General features: G+C 34.5%; 1 protein-coding gene across 1 annotated transcript in view; it reads right to left on the bottom strand.

Moving 5' to 3' along the window:
- EPHA6 (EPH receptor A6) overlaps positions 1–14,539 on the bottom strand; it is a 924,354-nt gene that overhangs the window by 846,730 nt on the left and 63,085 nt on the right. Inside the window, exon 2 of the mRNA XM_043892992.1 lies at positions 2,467–2,531. Coding sequence (XP_043748927.1) covers positions 2,467–2,531 — 65 coding nt within the window. The remainder of the gene's footprint in view (positions 1–2,466; positions 2,532–14,539) is intronic.

The following is a 14,539-nucleotide window of genomic DNA, read 5'->3' as shown; positions in this document are numbered from 1 at the left end:
TTCAAGAATTCCTACCGCTGACATTGTCCATATATGCATTATTATCTGGGTGATAATCTAAAAGTAATATAGTCTATCCCATCAGTGGTATCCCAAGGTAATTCAGTATTCAGCCAGGTTACTTTTTAATGTCTGAATCCTTGTATTACTTTTCCCTTTATCTTTACATGGCAAAATCTTAAATAAAAAGCACTGAGCTGTAAAATGACCACAGATACATTGAAGATTAAAATATGTTTGGCTTAGAAATTTTGCTGAATTACTTCCTTGCTCTGTGACCACGTAGAAGTTATTTAACATACCTCAGGTTCACATCTTTCAATAGAGAAAATATATACTTGATTTCTAGGACTCATGTGAGTAAAGTGCTTTGAACAAAGCCTAGTATGTGGTAAATGCTCAAAGGATTTTTAACCATCTTTTCCTTTGCTACCTTATTCTATCATATTTATTTTCTAGTGTAGTTTCCTTTCCTTCTTCTTTCTCTCTTCTCCTGCTCATTCCTGGTTGGTGCCCAAAATGCACATTTCAGTTTAGCAGTATGTTTATCAAGAGGAGAAAAAAATCTGAATCAATTATGCAAATAGCACACATATGTAACCGGCTTTTCATAAAGTTTCCAATCCTCCTCTGTTTGCAGCACCATCATAAGCATACAGGCACTAGAATCAGAAATAATGCAGCATGTATTGAGGTGCATCACTCACTACCCAGCCTATAAATTCTTGGTATCTTTTGTTCCTTGTTCTCCTTAATACTGGGTTTCTCCCGCAGGGACAAACCTCATAGGCCATTGTGAAAAATAAAAGGATAAAATTCTCAGAGCAGTGTCTGGCAAATAGAAAACTATGAAGTAAACATAATTTTTCAGACAACTCTGCCCTCTCTCTATGTAATAAACCAGACATAGAAAAGTTCCCAATTCATAACACCTATGATGAAATCATTACAAGAATGATAGTAGCAAGTTTATTTGTAACTCTGTAAGTCCCTATGTCTCCTGGTTACCAGTTTGCATTAAGAAATGCAGCCCTGTGATCAAGCCAAACACAATCACCAGAGCAGGGGCACAACTCCTGCTGTTCCTGATATGATTCTTCAGCTATGATTACATAAAATCAGTGATAGTATGACTGATAACATTGCTTGTCATTTTTTTCAGAAAATGAAAAAGTGGGGCTTATAGACTACTTAATCATTTTTAAGTCTTTATAAGTTACTTCATCTACTGAGAAAAAGATATAGATCTTGGAAAGATATTCTGGAAAATAAGTTTTATTCACTTCAAAGTAACTTTGATCAATATAACATACTAACTACATTCAATGAATACTGATATATATTCATTTTAATGAAAATAAGATAATGAAGGTACAAGCATAATCTTAGTTTAAAAGACACATTCTCAGAAATGGCATGACAAGAACTTCAGAAACAATAAAACCACAGTTTATAAACAAACAAATCTAAAGAAACAAAAAACCTGTTAAACAAAGAAAGATTAAACTCTTACAGGAAGTTTTATTTGAAAATAAAAATTTAATGAGTGACTGTTGAATAATTCCTGACATAAAGGTCAAACTCAAATAGCATTATTCTAATGATTCTAAAAACAAAACAATTTTGGGTCAACTTCTCCTTTCAGATTTAAATTTGTAAATATAACAGAAAAAAGCAATGTAGAATAGTATCAGGGAGAATGTCATGAATAAGAAAAATATAATTTCTAAGAAAAGGAAGAAAAGCTAACCCAAGTATATCTAGAAACATCTGACTGCCTCCATTGTTGAAGATTTATTTAAACAGACAAAATCAAGATAAAAAGCATCACAAATCGCCCTTTTATTTTAGCTTGAAATAAAAAATGTAGAAATAAACTGAATGTGAAAATGACGCAAAATATATCAAAACATGTAAAAAGTCAAATACAACCATAGCTAAAATGATGTCAATATCCAAAAAACTTTATATCCTTATAAGCCTTTCAAAAGCAACTACACTCTGCTAACAAAAATCTAATTATAATGTATCTTTCTGAAAAGTTCAAAAGATACATACTACTTTAGAAGATTCATATTTTCTAATGAACACCAAATGGCATCTGTAAAATTGACTTATGCTATGATAATCTAAAGCTGTTTACATACAAATATTCAATGAGGTTACCAAATTTAACATATACACAGAAAACATTTATTTTTAAAGAAAATATTTATATGGGCACTATTCTAATACTACTATATATAAACAATATATTAAAGAAAAATTACTAATTTAGAAGAAAGCATTTTCATATATCATTCCACTGATTACCAGTTCTAACTGTATTTTAATCTTTTCCATAGGATTTAAGTTTCATGCTAAAATTCATATTTAAAACATTGGACAATATTCTGTTCTTTTAACTATTATAATACACCCTAAAAACCCAACAGAATAACAATTTTGAAAGATATTTAAACTTACCCCATTTAATGGATATGTTTTCCATCCTAGCTCTCCCAGCACAGTTGTTGTATCAAGCAACACAACTGGAATCAAATAAACAACAAAAAAAAAACTTGTATGAACTTCTTAATTGATATAAATAGAAACTAGTTATTTAAATCACTAATGTCAACTACCTTTACTATTAGTCTTTGAATTAACTTTAATAAGTTGCATGACTTATGTAAAATTATTTAGAAATACTAAAGCTTAATATATAATAATAATAGTGAAAGTGAAAGTCATTCAGTTGTGTCTGACTCTTTGCGACCCCAGGGACTCTACAATCCATGGAATTCTCCAGGCCAGAATACTGGGGTGGGTAGCCTTTCCCTTCTCCAGGGGATCTTCCCAACCCAGGGATCAAACCCAGGTCTCCCACATTGCTGGTGGATTCTTTACCAGCTGAGCTACAAGGTAAATATAAAATGAATGTGTAAATATAAAATAAATATAAAATTAATGTACATTAATTTTAAAATAAGAAATGTGTGTTTAACAACACTAAATGAAATGGAATAACAGAACTAACACAGTCATTTTTAGTAAAAATGATAAATGTTGGAAGAGGTAAGCAAGAGAATACAACCACCAGACGACCCATAAGCAGGACCTGACCGATGGATGGGAGGCTCGTGAGCTCCTCGCCTGTCCTTAGAATGTACACTCTGCCTATCACTCCCGCAGCGGTAGCTGTTCTAAGGGCAGAGCCTTGAGAGGGCAAGGTGCTGCTGAAACCATCTCTATTGTACATATGACTGAACCCTGTTGAGGCCTCTAGGACTCTGGTGGTCAAGTGCAGAGGCCTACTTATTTGGCAGCTGCACAAGACAAGTCTTGTACATGTAAGACTACTTCTTAAACCCGCCACCTACCAGTCTGGAGTGATCTGCTCCTTCCTTTGCTCTGTCCTTGCCCCGTGTGAGTATGGGGCCACTCTGCAGACCAACAGTGAAATGTTTACCCTCTCATTTATAAAAATAGTCTTTTTTTTTACCATATTAAAGAAAAAAAAATTTTAAAGCAGGTCTGTATATTTTCTTTCTGTGTTATTAAATGACCTTGTGTATTACTGGCAACACATTTTGAATAAACTCATATCTTTAAAGCATGGATTACATTATGACTGTATGCACTAGTACACTTACTGCTAAAGGAAGTAAAAGCCAAAACAAAAACACACACATTATTCCCTGACCAAAAGAAACTCATAATCTGGTTGGGAAGACATACAAACAAATAATCAGGACATATTCTCTTAAATTCTAAAATTGTAGACTACACAATAGCTTAACAATTAAATTAGGCTAAGGCTGAATGGACATGAGAACTGGACCATAAAGAAGGCTGAGCACCCAAGAATTGATGCTTTCAAACTGTGGTGCTGGAGAAGACCCTTGAGAGTCGCTTGGACTGCACAGAGATCAAACCAATCAGTCCTAAAGGAAGTCAACTTTGAATATTCATTGAAAGGACTGGTGCTAAAGCTGAAGCTCCAATACTTTGGCCACTTGATGCAAAGAATTGATTCACTGGAAAAGACACTGATGCTGGGAAAGAGTGAAGGCGCGAGGAGAAGGGGACAACAGAGGATGAGATGGTTGGATGGCATCATCAACGCAATAGGTATGAGTTTGAGCGAACTCTGGGAGATAGTGAAGGACAGGGAAGCCAGGCCTGCTGCGGTCCATGGGGTTTCAGAGTCAGACACGACTGAGCAGCTGAACAACAACAACAAAAAGGTTGGCATGGAGGTCTGAGATGATTTCATAAAGGAAATGCAATTTGGTCTGGGCTAGGATGAAGTGGTCTTTAATCATATGTGCTGAGAAACACCTTCTATAAAGTCACTGGGCTATAACTAAATTAGTTCTCAGTTGCTGGAGTGGGAAGTAGGAGTGGAAAATATTTAGGGGAATTAAGAGAACAGAAATGAGGCTAGAAAGATAAATGGAGATCAACTGGGGAGTATTTTGGTAGCGTTTTCACCAAGTTAATGTGTTCAGTTCAGTCACTCAGTTGTGTCCGACTTTTTGCGGCCCCATGGACTGCAGTTTGCCAGGCTTCCCTGTCCATCACCAATGCCTGGAGCATGCTCAAACTCATGTCCATTGAGTCAGTAATACTATCCAACCATCTCATCCTCTGTTGTCCCCTTCTCCTCCTGCCCTCAATCTTTCCCAGCATCAGGGTCTTTTCCAATGAGTCAGTTCTTCGCATCAGGTGGCCAAAGTATTGGGAGTTTCAGCTTCACATACGACCCATATTTTTAACTTCTACCTCCAAATCCCCAGTAAGGTCATGGACCAAATTGTAAGAAACAATGCTTTGGTATCTCATCTCAAGTTTTATTTGATCTAGCTAAGAAAGTGGAGGGTTTTTGGTAGTTTAAAAAAGTGCCATTGGAAATGTGTTATTTGGCATCTGTTGTTTGGTGTTTATGGTAAGGATTCTGTGATTTTTTTTTTATTTGAATGACTGTGATATACTTTATTGATTTTTAGTATGAAACCCTGCTTAAAGTTCTGGGATAAACTCTACATGCTCATTGCAGAATATTCTTCTAATATATTCACTAAGCATATATTTGTAAAACTGAGCTGCAATGATTAATTTTAATTATGCAAAATTGCCAAATACTTTAAAATGTGGAGAAAACAGTACAATGAACCCTCATTGTATTAATTACCCTGCCTCAATTGTTACAAATTTATAGCCAATCTTATTTCATCTATACTTGCATACCTACTCTTACTGCAAGATTTCTGATTTCTTTGAAGCAAATTCTAGTAATCATCTAATTTCATCTGTAAAAATGTCAGTATGTATATCTAAGATAAAGATTCCTCTTAATATAACTATAATATCTCAATCATTACTATAAATGGTATATATTAATTAATATCATCAAATATCCAGTCAGTGTTCAATATTCCTATGGTCCCAACTTATTTTAACAGAAAATCAAGATCTAAATAAGTCCATACATTACAATGAGGTCTTGTTCTCTTCATTTTTTTAAAATTTTATAGGTCCTCACTTTTTTCTTTTTTTTTTAAGTTAGATTTTTTGAGGTATGATTTACTTACAATAAAATTCAGCCTATTTAAATGAGCATTTCTAGGAATTGTGACTAACTCCGATATCACGTAACTATCACTACAATCAAGCTATAGAATATTTCCATCACCACCAAAATTTCCCCTGTGATCCTTTATGGTAAATCCAGTCCCCTCAATATCCCCAGAAACCATTAATCTGACTTCTGTCCCTTGATTTTAACTTTCCCATAATGTTGAATGAATGAAATCATACAGTATGATGTTTTCTGAGCCTGTTTTCTTTCACTTAGCATAACACATTTGAGATTCATTTATGTCGCTGTGTGTATCAATATATACATCTGAATACTCAGATCCTTTTTATTGCTGAAAAGTATTATATAGAATGGGATTCCCTAGCTGATGAATTTTCATGTACAGATTTTTATACAAACCGAAGTTTTAATTTCTCCATTGTAAATAGCAATTACTGAGTTACATAAAGAATGTTTATTTTTTAAGAAACTGCCAAACTGGATTCCAAAATGGCTGTGTAGTTTTACATTCCCTTTAGTAGAATGTATGATTTTCCAATTGTTCTACATCTTCACCAGAAGATGTACTGTTCAGTTTTCTTTTTTTAAGGCATTCTAACAGATGTACAATAGTATCTCATTGTTTTAACTAGCCAGTTATCTTTTTCATTACATGAAATAAAATTTACTAGAAAAAAATTTGACCCACAAAAGTAGTTTTACCACACATTCTAGATTTTCCTTTTTGTGAGAAATCACTGAACATAATTCCCCATTCTCTGTTTTCTTTAAATTGGTAGATATATTAAGTGGCTTGACCAGATCAAGGTTCCATTTAATTTACTTTTTATGTTTTGTAAAATTACTTCATGGGTGTTGTTTTATAGTCCTTACACCAAATCAAGGAATATATCAGTGTTTACTAGGGAAATGTAAAAAGGACTCAAGAACCAATTGGCATAAACTTCCACTGACTAAAAATAGATAATTTGAACATATACAAGATTAATGACTATACAGTATTGAAACACTTCAAATATGCTTAAATCCATGCATTCATCATGGTAAAATATACCTACTAATGTATTTTGCAGCACACTAGGAAGGCATTATTTTAAAAACTTAAAAAAACTGAAAAGAACAAAATACTTAGTTTTTTATATATGAACTATTTCTAAATAAAGAAATAGTTAATGAAGGAACATTCCTCTTATTGAAATATTTGAGTTAATAAATGAAGAAGGAATGACCAAATTAGGCTACAACATTTTCTATCCTTAATGAATTAATATATTTAGCTAATGACTTCCAATGCTGCTAATATCATGTAAAGATATAAAAGAACACATAAGGGCTAGGGCCTTTAAACAGGCTTTCTTTATAGCTTCATTTACACCATATTAACATATAATTCTAACAAGCCTACAAGTAAAAGAAAGTACAAATGCATACACACACACACAAACACACACACATGCAAATTCCCAAAATGATACTTGACGGCATTTGGGTTCATTCAGTGTAAAAATAATAATCTCACATATTAGAGAAAAAAGCTGAAGTCAAAATAAATATTCAAACTCCAAGCTTAAGTTATCAAATGAATATAATTTTACTTTTGGTATATACATGTTGCTTAGTGGTAAAGAATCCACCTGCCGATACAGGAGAAACAAGTTCAGTCCCTGGGTTGGGAAGATCCTCTGGAGAAGGAAATGGCAACCCGCTCCTGTATTCTTGCCTGGGAAATCCCACGGACAGAGGAGACTAGCAGACTATAATCCATGGGGTCACAAAAGAGTCAGACACAACTTAGCGAACAAACAACAATATACTATAGAAAAGAATTCAGAAATGTGTAATAGCAGAATCTACTTTGGGGCACTCAAAAATGTAATGTTACTCATTTAACACATTTATATTTTGGAATACATCATTCATATCTGACTCTTTGTGACCCCATAGACTGGAGCCTAGCAGGCTCCTCTGTCCATGGGATTTGCCAGGCAAGAATACTCGAGTGAGTTGCCATTTCCTACTCTAGGGGACCTTGCGTGGATTGAACCCGTGTCTCCTGTGTCTCCTGCGTTGCAGCAGATTCTTTACCACTAAGCCACCCGGAAGCTCATTCTTTCCCTAGCAGGCTGATTAAGTAATGATACTAATTCAGCCAGATAGGCTTCCCAGTTGGTGCTAGTGATAAAGAACCTACCTCCCACTGCAGGAGACATAAGAGACATGGGTTTGATCCCTGGGTCAGGAAGATCCTCTGGAGAACGGCATGGTAACCCACTCCAGTATTCTTGCCTTGAAAATCCCATGAACAGAAGAGCCTGGTTGGCTCCAGTTCGTAGGGTCGCAGAGAGTTGAATACGACTGAAGTGACTTAGCAAGCATACATACAGGAAGGATGGTTTATGTGCTTCCTTCTTCAAGGAATTTCACAATGCCCTATAAATTCTTTTTTTTTTCTTAATGCTCAAGTTACAGGTGAGAAAACTAAGGCTCAGAGAGCTTACATATTTTCCCTAGGATCACAAAGTGATTCCAACCAGGAAATTCATGCTAGAATAAGGAAGGAAGGAAGTGAAGGTCACTCAGTCATGTCCAACTCTTTGCGAGCCCAGGGACTACACAGTCCACAGAATTCTCCAGGCCAGAATACTGGAGTGGGTAGCCATTCCCTTCTCCAGGGAATCTTCCCAGAGTAAGGATCAAACCCAAATCTCCCGCATTGTGGGTGGATTCTTTACCAGCTGAGCCACAAGTGAAGCCCAAGAATACTGAAGTAGGTAGACTATCCCTTCTCCAGTGGATCTTCCCCACCCAGGAATCAAACCAGGGTCTCCTGAATTGCAGGAAGATTCTTGACCAGACCAACTAAGCTATCAGAGAAGCCGATGCTAGACAACTCCTTTAAAAATTTAAAGTGTTTTATTCCTTCCTTTTAAGTTTGAATATGAAACTTCATTATTTTTCTATTTTTGTTTTTGTAGATGCAGAGAAAAATCACCATTTACTTTCCTGATTCCAAATCTAGATAAGTTTATATTCTACTTTTCTCATCAATGGGTTCTACAGACGCTTTATTGGTATCATGCCATTTAAATCAGGGAGTTTATTGGAGTACAGAGTTTAAAACTCCCTAATATTGAAGTCTACCAATGAAGATTTCTTTTGCATAGTCTGTCAAAATAATTAATTGATTAACTGAGGTAATTATTTTTTAAATATATTTGGGCTGCTCAATTCTTAAAATGTTTATAATTTGTAAACTGAAGTATAATCATTTCAAAACAAACAAAAAAAGAAAATCTGTACATATCTACAACCGTGAAGATCCTTAAGAGCAGCTTTTTTGTTTATTAGTAGATTCATGAAACAAGATTTACATAACTGGTTTACCTTCCTCATTAAACTGCAATCATACCTTTAAAAATTCACAAGAACAGCAAAATTTCAAATTTGCATTCCTGACAGGTGAAGGATGCATTAATATCAAAATAAAACCAAGGATTTATTTTTATTTTTAACACCATTACATGTGACATATGTTTAAATTTTATCAGTTGTTTCATAGACAAAAACCCCACAAACTCAGATTTTTCAGGCATACTAATTACATTGGACCCAGCAAGGTGAGAGCTCCTCCTGCTGGCTTTAAATAAAAGTTATCTAGTCCCTACTAGAGTGCAAAAATACTGTAAACTAAGGGAGGAAAAGAACACCATCTCAATATTAATTTCAGTAAAACTCAATACTCTATTATTTTTAATTTATTAGCAAGATTTTAAATACGGCAAGATTAACACCAGTGATTTGTTTAGGGGTTACACATGAAAATATAACTATTTATTCATATCATAATAAATGAGAAATAGGATAAACTAACAATACATAAAAGTAGTAGGTTAGGGTTATCAAACTAAAGTTTTAAAATGTTTATTTCATTTAATAAGCAACATAATGCATAGAATAGGTTAAACTATGCACAATTTCCCTATCAACTTTCAGAAATAAATCTCTAGCATATCTTTCTCTGAAAATATCTCTTCTTAGTGTTCCCTTTACTCATTCTTCGGAAGTTACAAGAAAATGTTATTGTAGTTAAAAGAAGATATCAAATGACAAAGACAAGGTTGATAGCACTGGATTAAATGTGAGAGTAATAAGTACCCAACATTAAGAAGTTCAATGTCAATTTCTTTCCTTTGAATAATTTATTGAGTATTTATATTCCTTTCAGTAAATTTAAGATATATTACTTTAAAAACATTTAGAAAGATGGCAACGATGACCCTATATGCAAGACAGCAAAAGAGACACAGATGTAAAGAACAGTCTTTTGGACTCTGTGGGAAAAGGCGAGGGTGGGATGCTTTGAAAGAATAGCATTGAAACATGTACATGATCATATGTGAAACAGGTTGCCAGTCCAGGTTCGATACATGAGACAGGGCACTCAGGGCTGGTGCACTGGGGTGACCCTGAGGGATGGGATGGGGAGGCAGGTGGGAGGGGGCTCAGGATGGAGAACCCGGGGCTGATTCATGTCAATGTATGGCAAAAACCACTACAATATTGTAATTAGCCTCCAATTAAAATAAACAAACTAATTTTAAAAAGCTATTTTTAAAAAACAATTAGCATATAGGTTTACAGTATATAATAGAAGATCATCTTCATTCCAACTGCACAATAAAAAAGATGAGATTTTATTTAATACAGCATTTTGAAAAATTGAACAATAAGAGATCAATCAACCCACTAAGAAAGTAGTTATTCTTTTTTTTTTTTTTTAAAGTAGTTATTCTTTCAGGATAGTTTTGCTATAAAAATTCAAGTTAATGGCAAGTGAATCGAGTCCAGAAATTTATCAATATCTTTAAACATTTACACAGCAGTAAACACTGGTTTAAAATTTTCTCCAACAGACTTCTTACAAAGACCCAGAAAGATAAAGTCACTTAGTAACAAGTTAGTAGAGATTTTAGTTAGTTCCATATTCCATTGACTGTTAACACACTTACCACCTCCTATAACATAGGTAAAATAAGGGAACACTTCGGACATCATGACCAGATATAAAACAATCACAGAATAATTTGAATTATAGGCACAGATATATAAGCACATAGGTATCTATATCTATTAATATCCACCTATCTATAAACAGCAGTAGTCTACTTCAATATCCACCTATTTAAATCCTATTTAAAACTGGCATTTAGGTTACCATATTAACTAATGTTTCGACATAACTGCATGTGTTTGATTGGCAAAAATCAGTTTTAACTTTCAGATACTATGGGTTTTTACCCTCACAGAGAGTCAGAATCAATATTTAATTTCTAAAAATAAATCAAACACAGATTGCTTTAAGTAAACATAGGATTATTATGTTTACCCCTTAGTATGTCCCTCTGAATATTGACATTTTCCAAGGAGACTCATTCCTTCTTAAATATATTAATAACAAAGTACTTTTATCTAGAAACTGAGATCAATACTTGTTCATTAAGAATACTTACAGCATTTTGTTTTGTCACAGCTTTACTATTTTTCTTGTTGCTTGTTTGTTTTTAATACAGGTGCTGTTCATGGTTATTTTGTCTACCCTAGGTGAGAGTTTGGAAATCGTACTTGAAAGATAAGGTAATATGACCACAGAGACTTTAAATAGCTTTCTCAAGATTAGAGAATAAAATCAGTCTAGAACAAGTGAACTCACAACCTTCAGCTTTCTACTCTAATAGAAAATAATCTTTTTTTTTCCCCCCAGAAAGCAGGTTCAAACATCTGTCTCTGTTCCTTCTTGAAAAAAAAATCACTCTTTTTTAGTTCTGATGGAAAAATAAGCTATAATAGCCAGAAACTACCTCCCTTAATTATCACCTTAAACCAGAAAAGCAGGGGTTGGGGTGCAGTGTGGAATTCAAGCTGGTTTGCTTTTTAGAAGGCAAGTTATACCAATGAGTCCCTCCTATTTTACTCAAAGAAACCTTATAAGGTTATCCTGCTTGACATAGACTTTTATGCTTCAGTCCCATAATCATCTCTAAAGTCTGCCATTAGACAGGAAGGCTTACCACAGAGACACATTAGAAGCAGAACCACAGGTGGATCTAAACCCATCACAAGGTCACTGAGAGATTTTGGTCTGTTCCCTCTGGGCTCCTGAACAAGGTCTTTAAGACTTACCAATGAGTCACCTCAAGTCATGCTTTCCCCATAAACTGTTCAATTATCTACCGGCTTAAAGAAAAAAAAAAAAAAGAAAGGAAATTTTGTATGTTACAAATTAATAGCAATACATAACACTTTCATTTTGACATCTTCAACTCTTTGACCTACAAAGAAACTAAGTATTGAAAACTTCATTTAGTAGAAGTATTATTTTCATCTGCTTCAAAGTTTTAATAGGTAGAAGAGACTACTTGGCTTTAGTTTTACATTTTCTAATCTTATATTTCATGAACATGATTTTTTTCATCTCTCACAGAAACTCACAACATAAACTCACTCAAAAACTCCACTTAGCTCAAACCACTGCACTTTCTCTGCATCACTTACACAGCATCAGAGTGGCTTCTTGTGTTTCTAGTTCATTTCTTTCACATTTCATTTCTTTCACACTTCTCAATTGTTTTCCATGGCTTTGAACATTTTCCTTTTTTTTTTAAAAATTAAAGTCAAGGTCTTAAAGGAGCTTAAATCTTTGTTTTTATAGCTCTGATAAAAGAGATTATGACTACTTATTTGGAAGTCTTTATCTACAATGTAATGTACATCTCAATGCAAAACCATTTCTATATAATGGAAGAAAAGTCTAAAAAATCCTATTGAAACCCTTACCTTAAAACCAAAGTGGCCATGAAAAGGTGCTCAACATCACTCATTATTAGAGAAATGCAAATCAAAACCACAATGAGGTACCATTACACGCCAGTCAGGATGGCTGCTATCCAAAAGACTACAAGCAATAAATGCTGGAGAGGGTGTGGAGAAAAGGGAACCCTCTTACACTGTTGGTGGGAATGCAAACTAGTACAGCCACTATGGAAAACAGTGTGGAGATTCCTTAAAAAACTGGAAATAGAACTGCCATATGACCCAGCAATCCCACTTTTGGGCATACACACTGAGGAAACCAGATCTGAAAGAGACACGTGCACCCCAATGTTCATTGCAGCACTGTTTATAATAGCCAGGACATGGAAGCAACCTAGATGCCCATCAGCAGATGAATGGATAAGGAAGCTGTGGTACATATACACCATGGAATATTACTCAGCTGTCAAAAAGAATTCATTTGAATCAGTCCTAATGAGATGGATGAAACTGGAGCCCATTATACAGAGTGAAGTAAGCCAGAAAGATAAAGAACATTACAGCATACTAACACATATATATGGAATTTAGAAAGATGGTAATGATAACCCTATATGCAAAACAGAAAAAGAGACACAGAAATACAGAACAGACTTTTGAACTCTGTGGGAGAATGTGAGGGTGGGATGTTTCAAAAGAACAGCATGTATACTATCTATGGTGAAACAGATCACCAGCCCAGGTGGGATGCATGAGACAAGTGCTCGGGCCTGGTGCACTGGGAAGACCCAGAGGAGTCGGGTGAAGAGGGAGGTGGGAGGGGGGATCGGGATGGGGAATAAGTGTAAATCTATGGCTGATTCATATCAATGTATGACAAAACCCACTGAAATGTTGTGAAGTAATTAACCTCCAACTAATAAAAAAATTAAAAAAAAAAAAAAAAAAACCAAAGTGGCTCTGCATTGAGAAGGAAAAAATGGTTTTTACTGGACTGTAAGAAAAACTTATGAGTGAAAAAGAATCTTTTCTTTTTTCCTCAAAAATGGAAAGAAAAAAGAATTTTTCCTAGATTGTTTTTTTTCTTCCATTACACTTACATAGACATGATAGAAAGTTTTTACTTCCTTCTTTAGGACATGATAGTGAAAATATTTTACTTGATTTTATATTATGATATTTTAATATTATTTCAACAAACATTAATTGAGTTTCTGCAATATTTAGACTCTATATTAACAAATGGAGGGAATAGAAAGTTTATAAGATACAATGTCTACCCTAAAGGAGTATTTGGTCTTATTTTTTCACTCCAGCTGTTAGATTTTTGTGTCAACTCGCATGCCATAGTTTATTCAAACATGTAAATAGTAAAACAGATTAAAACACCCTTATTCAGAAGGTGCAGAAGAGGAAAGGCTGAAGCTATTTACTAGAATGTACAGAATTAAATTGCTTTTCTAAAAGGGCGGACACCAAATAGAACATCAACATCACCATCCAAACCGTGGGTAATTGGACCACTTATCTCAGTTTCTAAAGAAGTGCCAAGGAATGAACAGACTGTAGAAAAGAATCCCAGTAGACAACAGGAAGAGAAATAACAATTTCCTACCTGAAGGGTACTCTTGTCCAAAGTAGTACCAAATACAGGAAATATCTGCTAAATTTTTCAGGAGAGACATAGTGTTTTACTTAGAGTGGGAGATTTTAAAAGTTAAACATCAGAAGCAAACATTTTCTAATCTAAGTTTTAATCATCATAAATAAATAAAAGTACCAGGTAAAAACAATAATTGTATTGTCAAATTTTCAAATATAAACTTTAAAAGGACAGCATTCTCATCTTTGTTCAACGAAATTATAGCCAAATAAAGAGGTTCCCTGTTTGCTCTGCTGGAAATGGATCTGCCTGCAATGCAGGAGACTGGTTAGATTTCTGGGTTGGGAAGGTCCCCTGGAGAAGAGAACGGCTACCCACTCCAGTATTCTGGCCTGGAGAATTCCATGGACTGTATAGTCCACGGGGTTGCAAAGAATCGAACACGACTGATTGACTTTCACTAAAGATATATTAATTCTCAAGTCAGTTCTGCCCACATAATACAAGCTCCTAAAAGGAAGGGTCTGTCTATGTATGTGTAT

Source organism: Cervus elaphus, chromosome 31 (genome assembly GCF_910594005.1).
Source record: "Cervus elaphus chromosome 31, mCerEla1.1, whole genome shotgun sequence".
NCBI classification, from domain to species: domain Eukaryota; kingdom Metazoa; phylum Chordata; class Mammalia; order Artiodactyla; family Cervidae; genus Cervus; species Cervus elaphus.
Note: the sequence above shows the minus strand (reverse complement) of the source record. Positions and strands in the feature narration are given on the sequence as shown.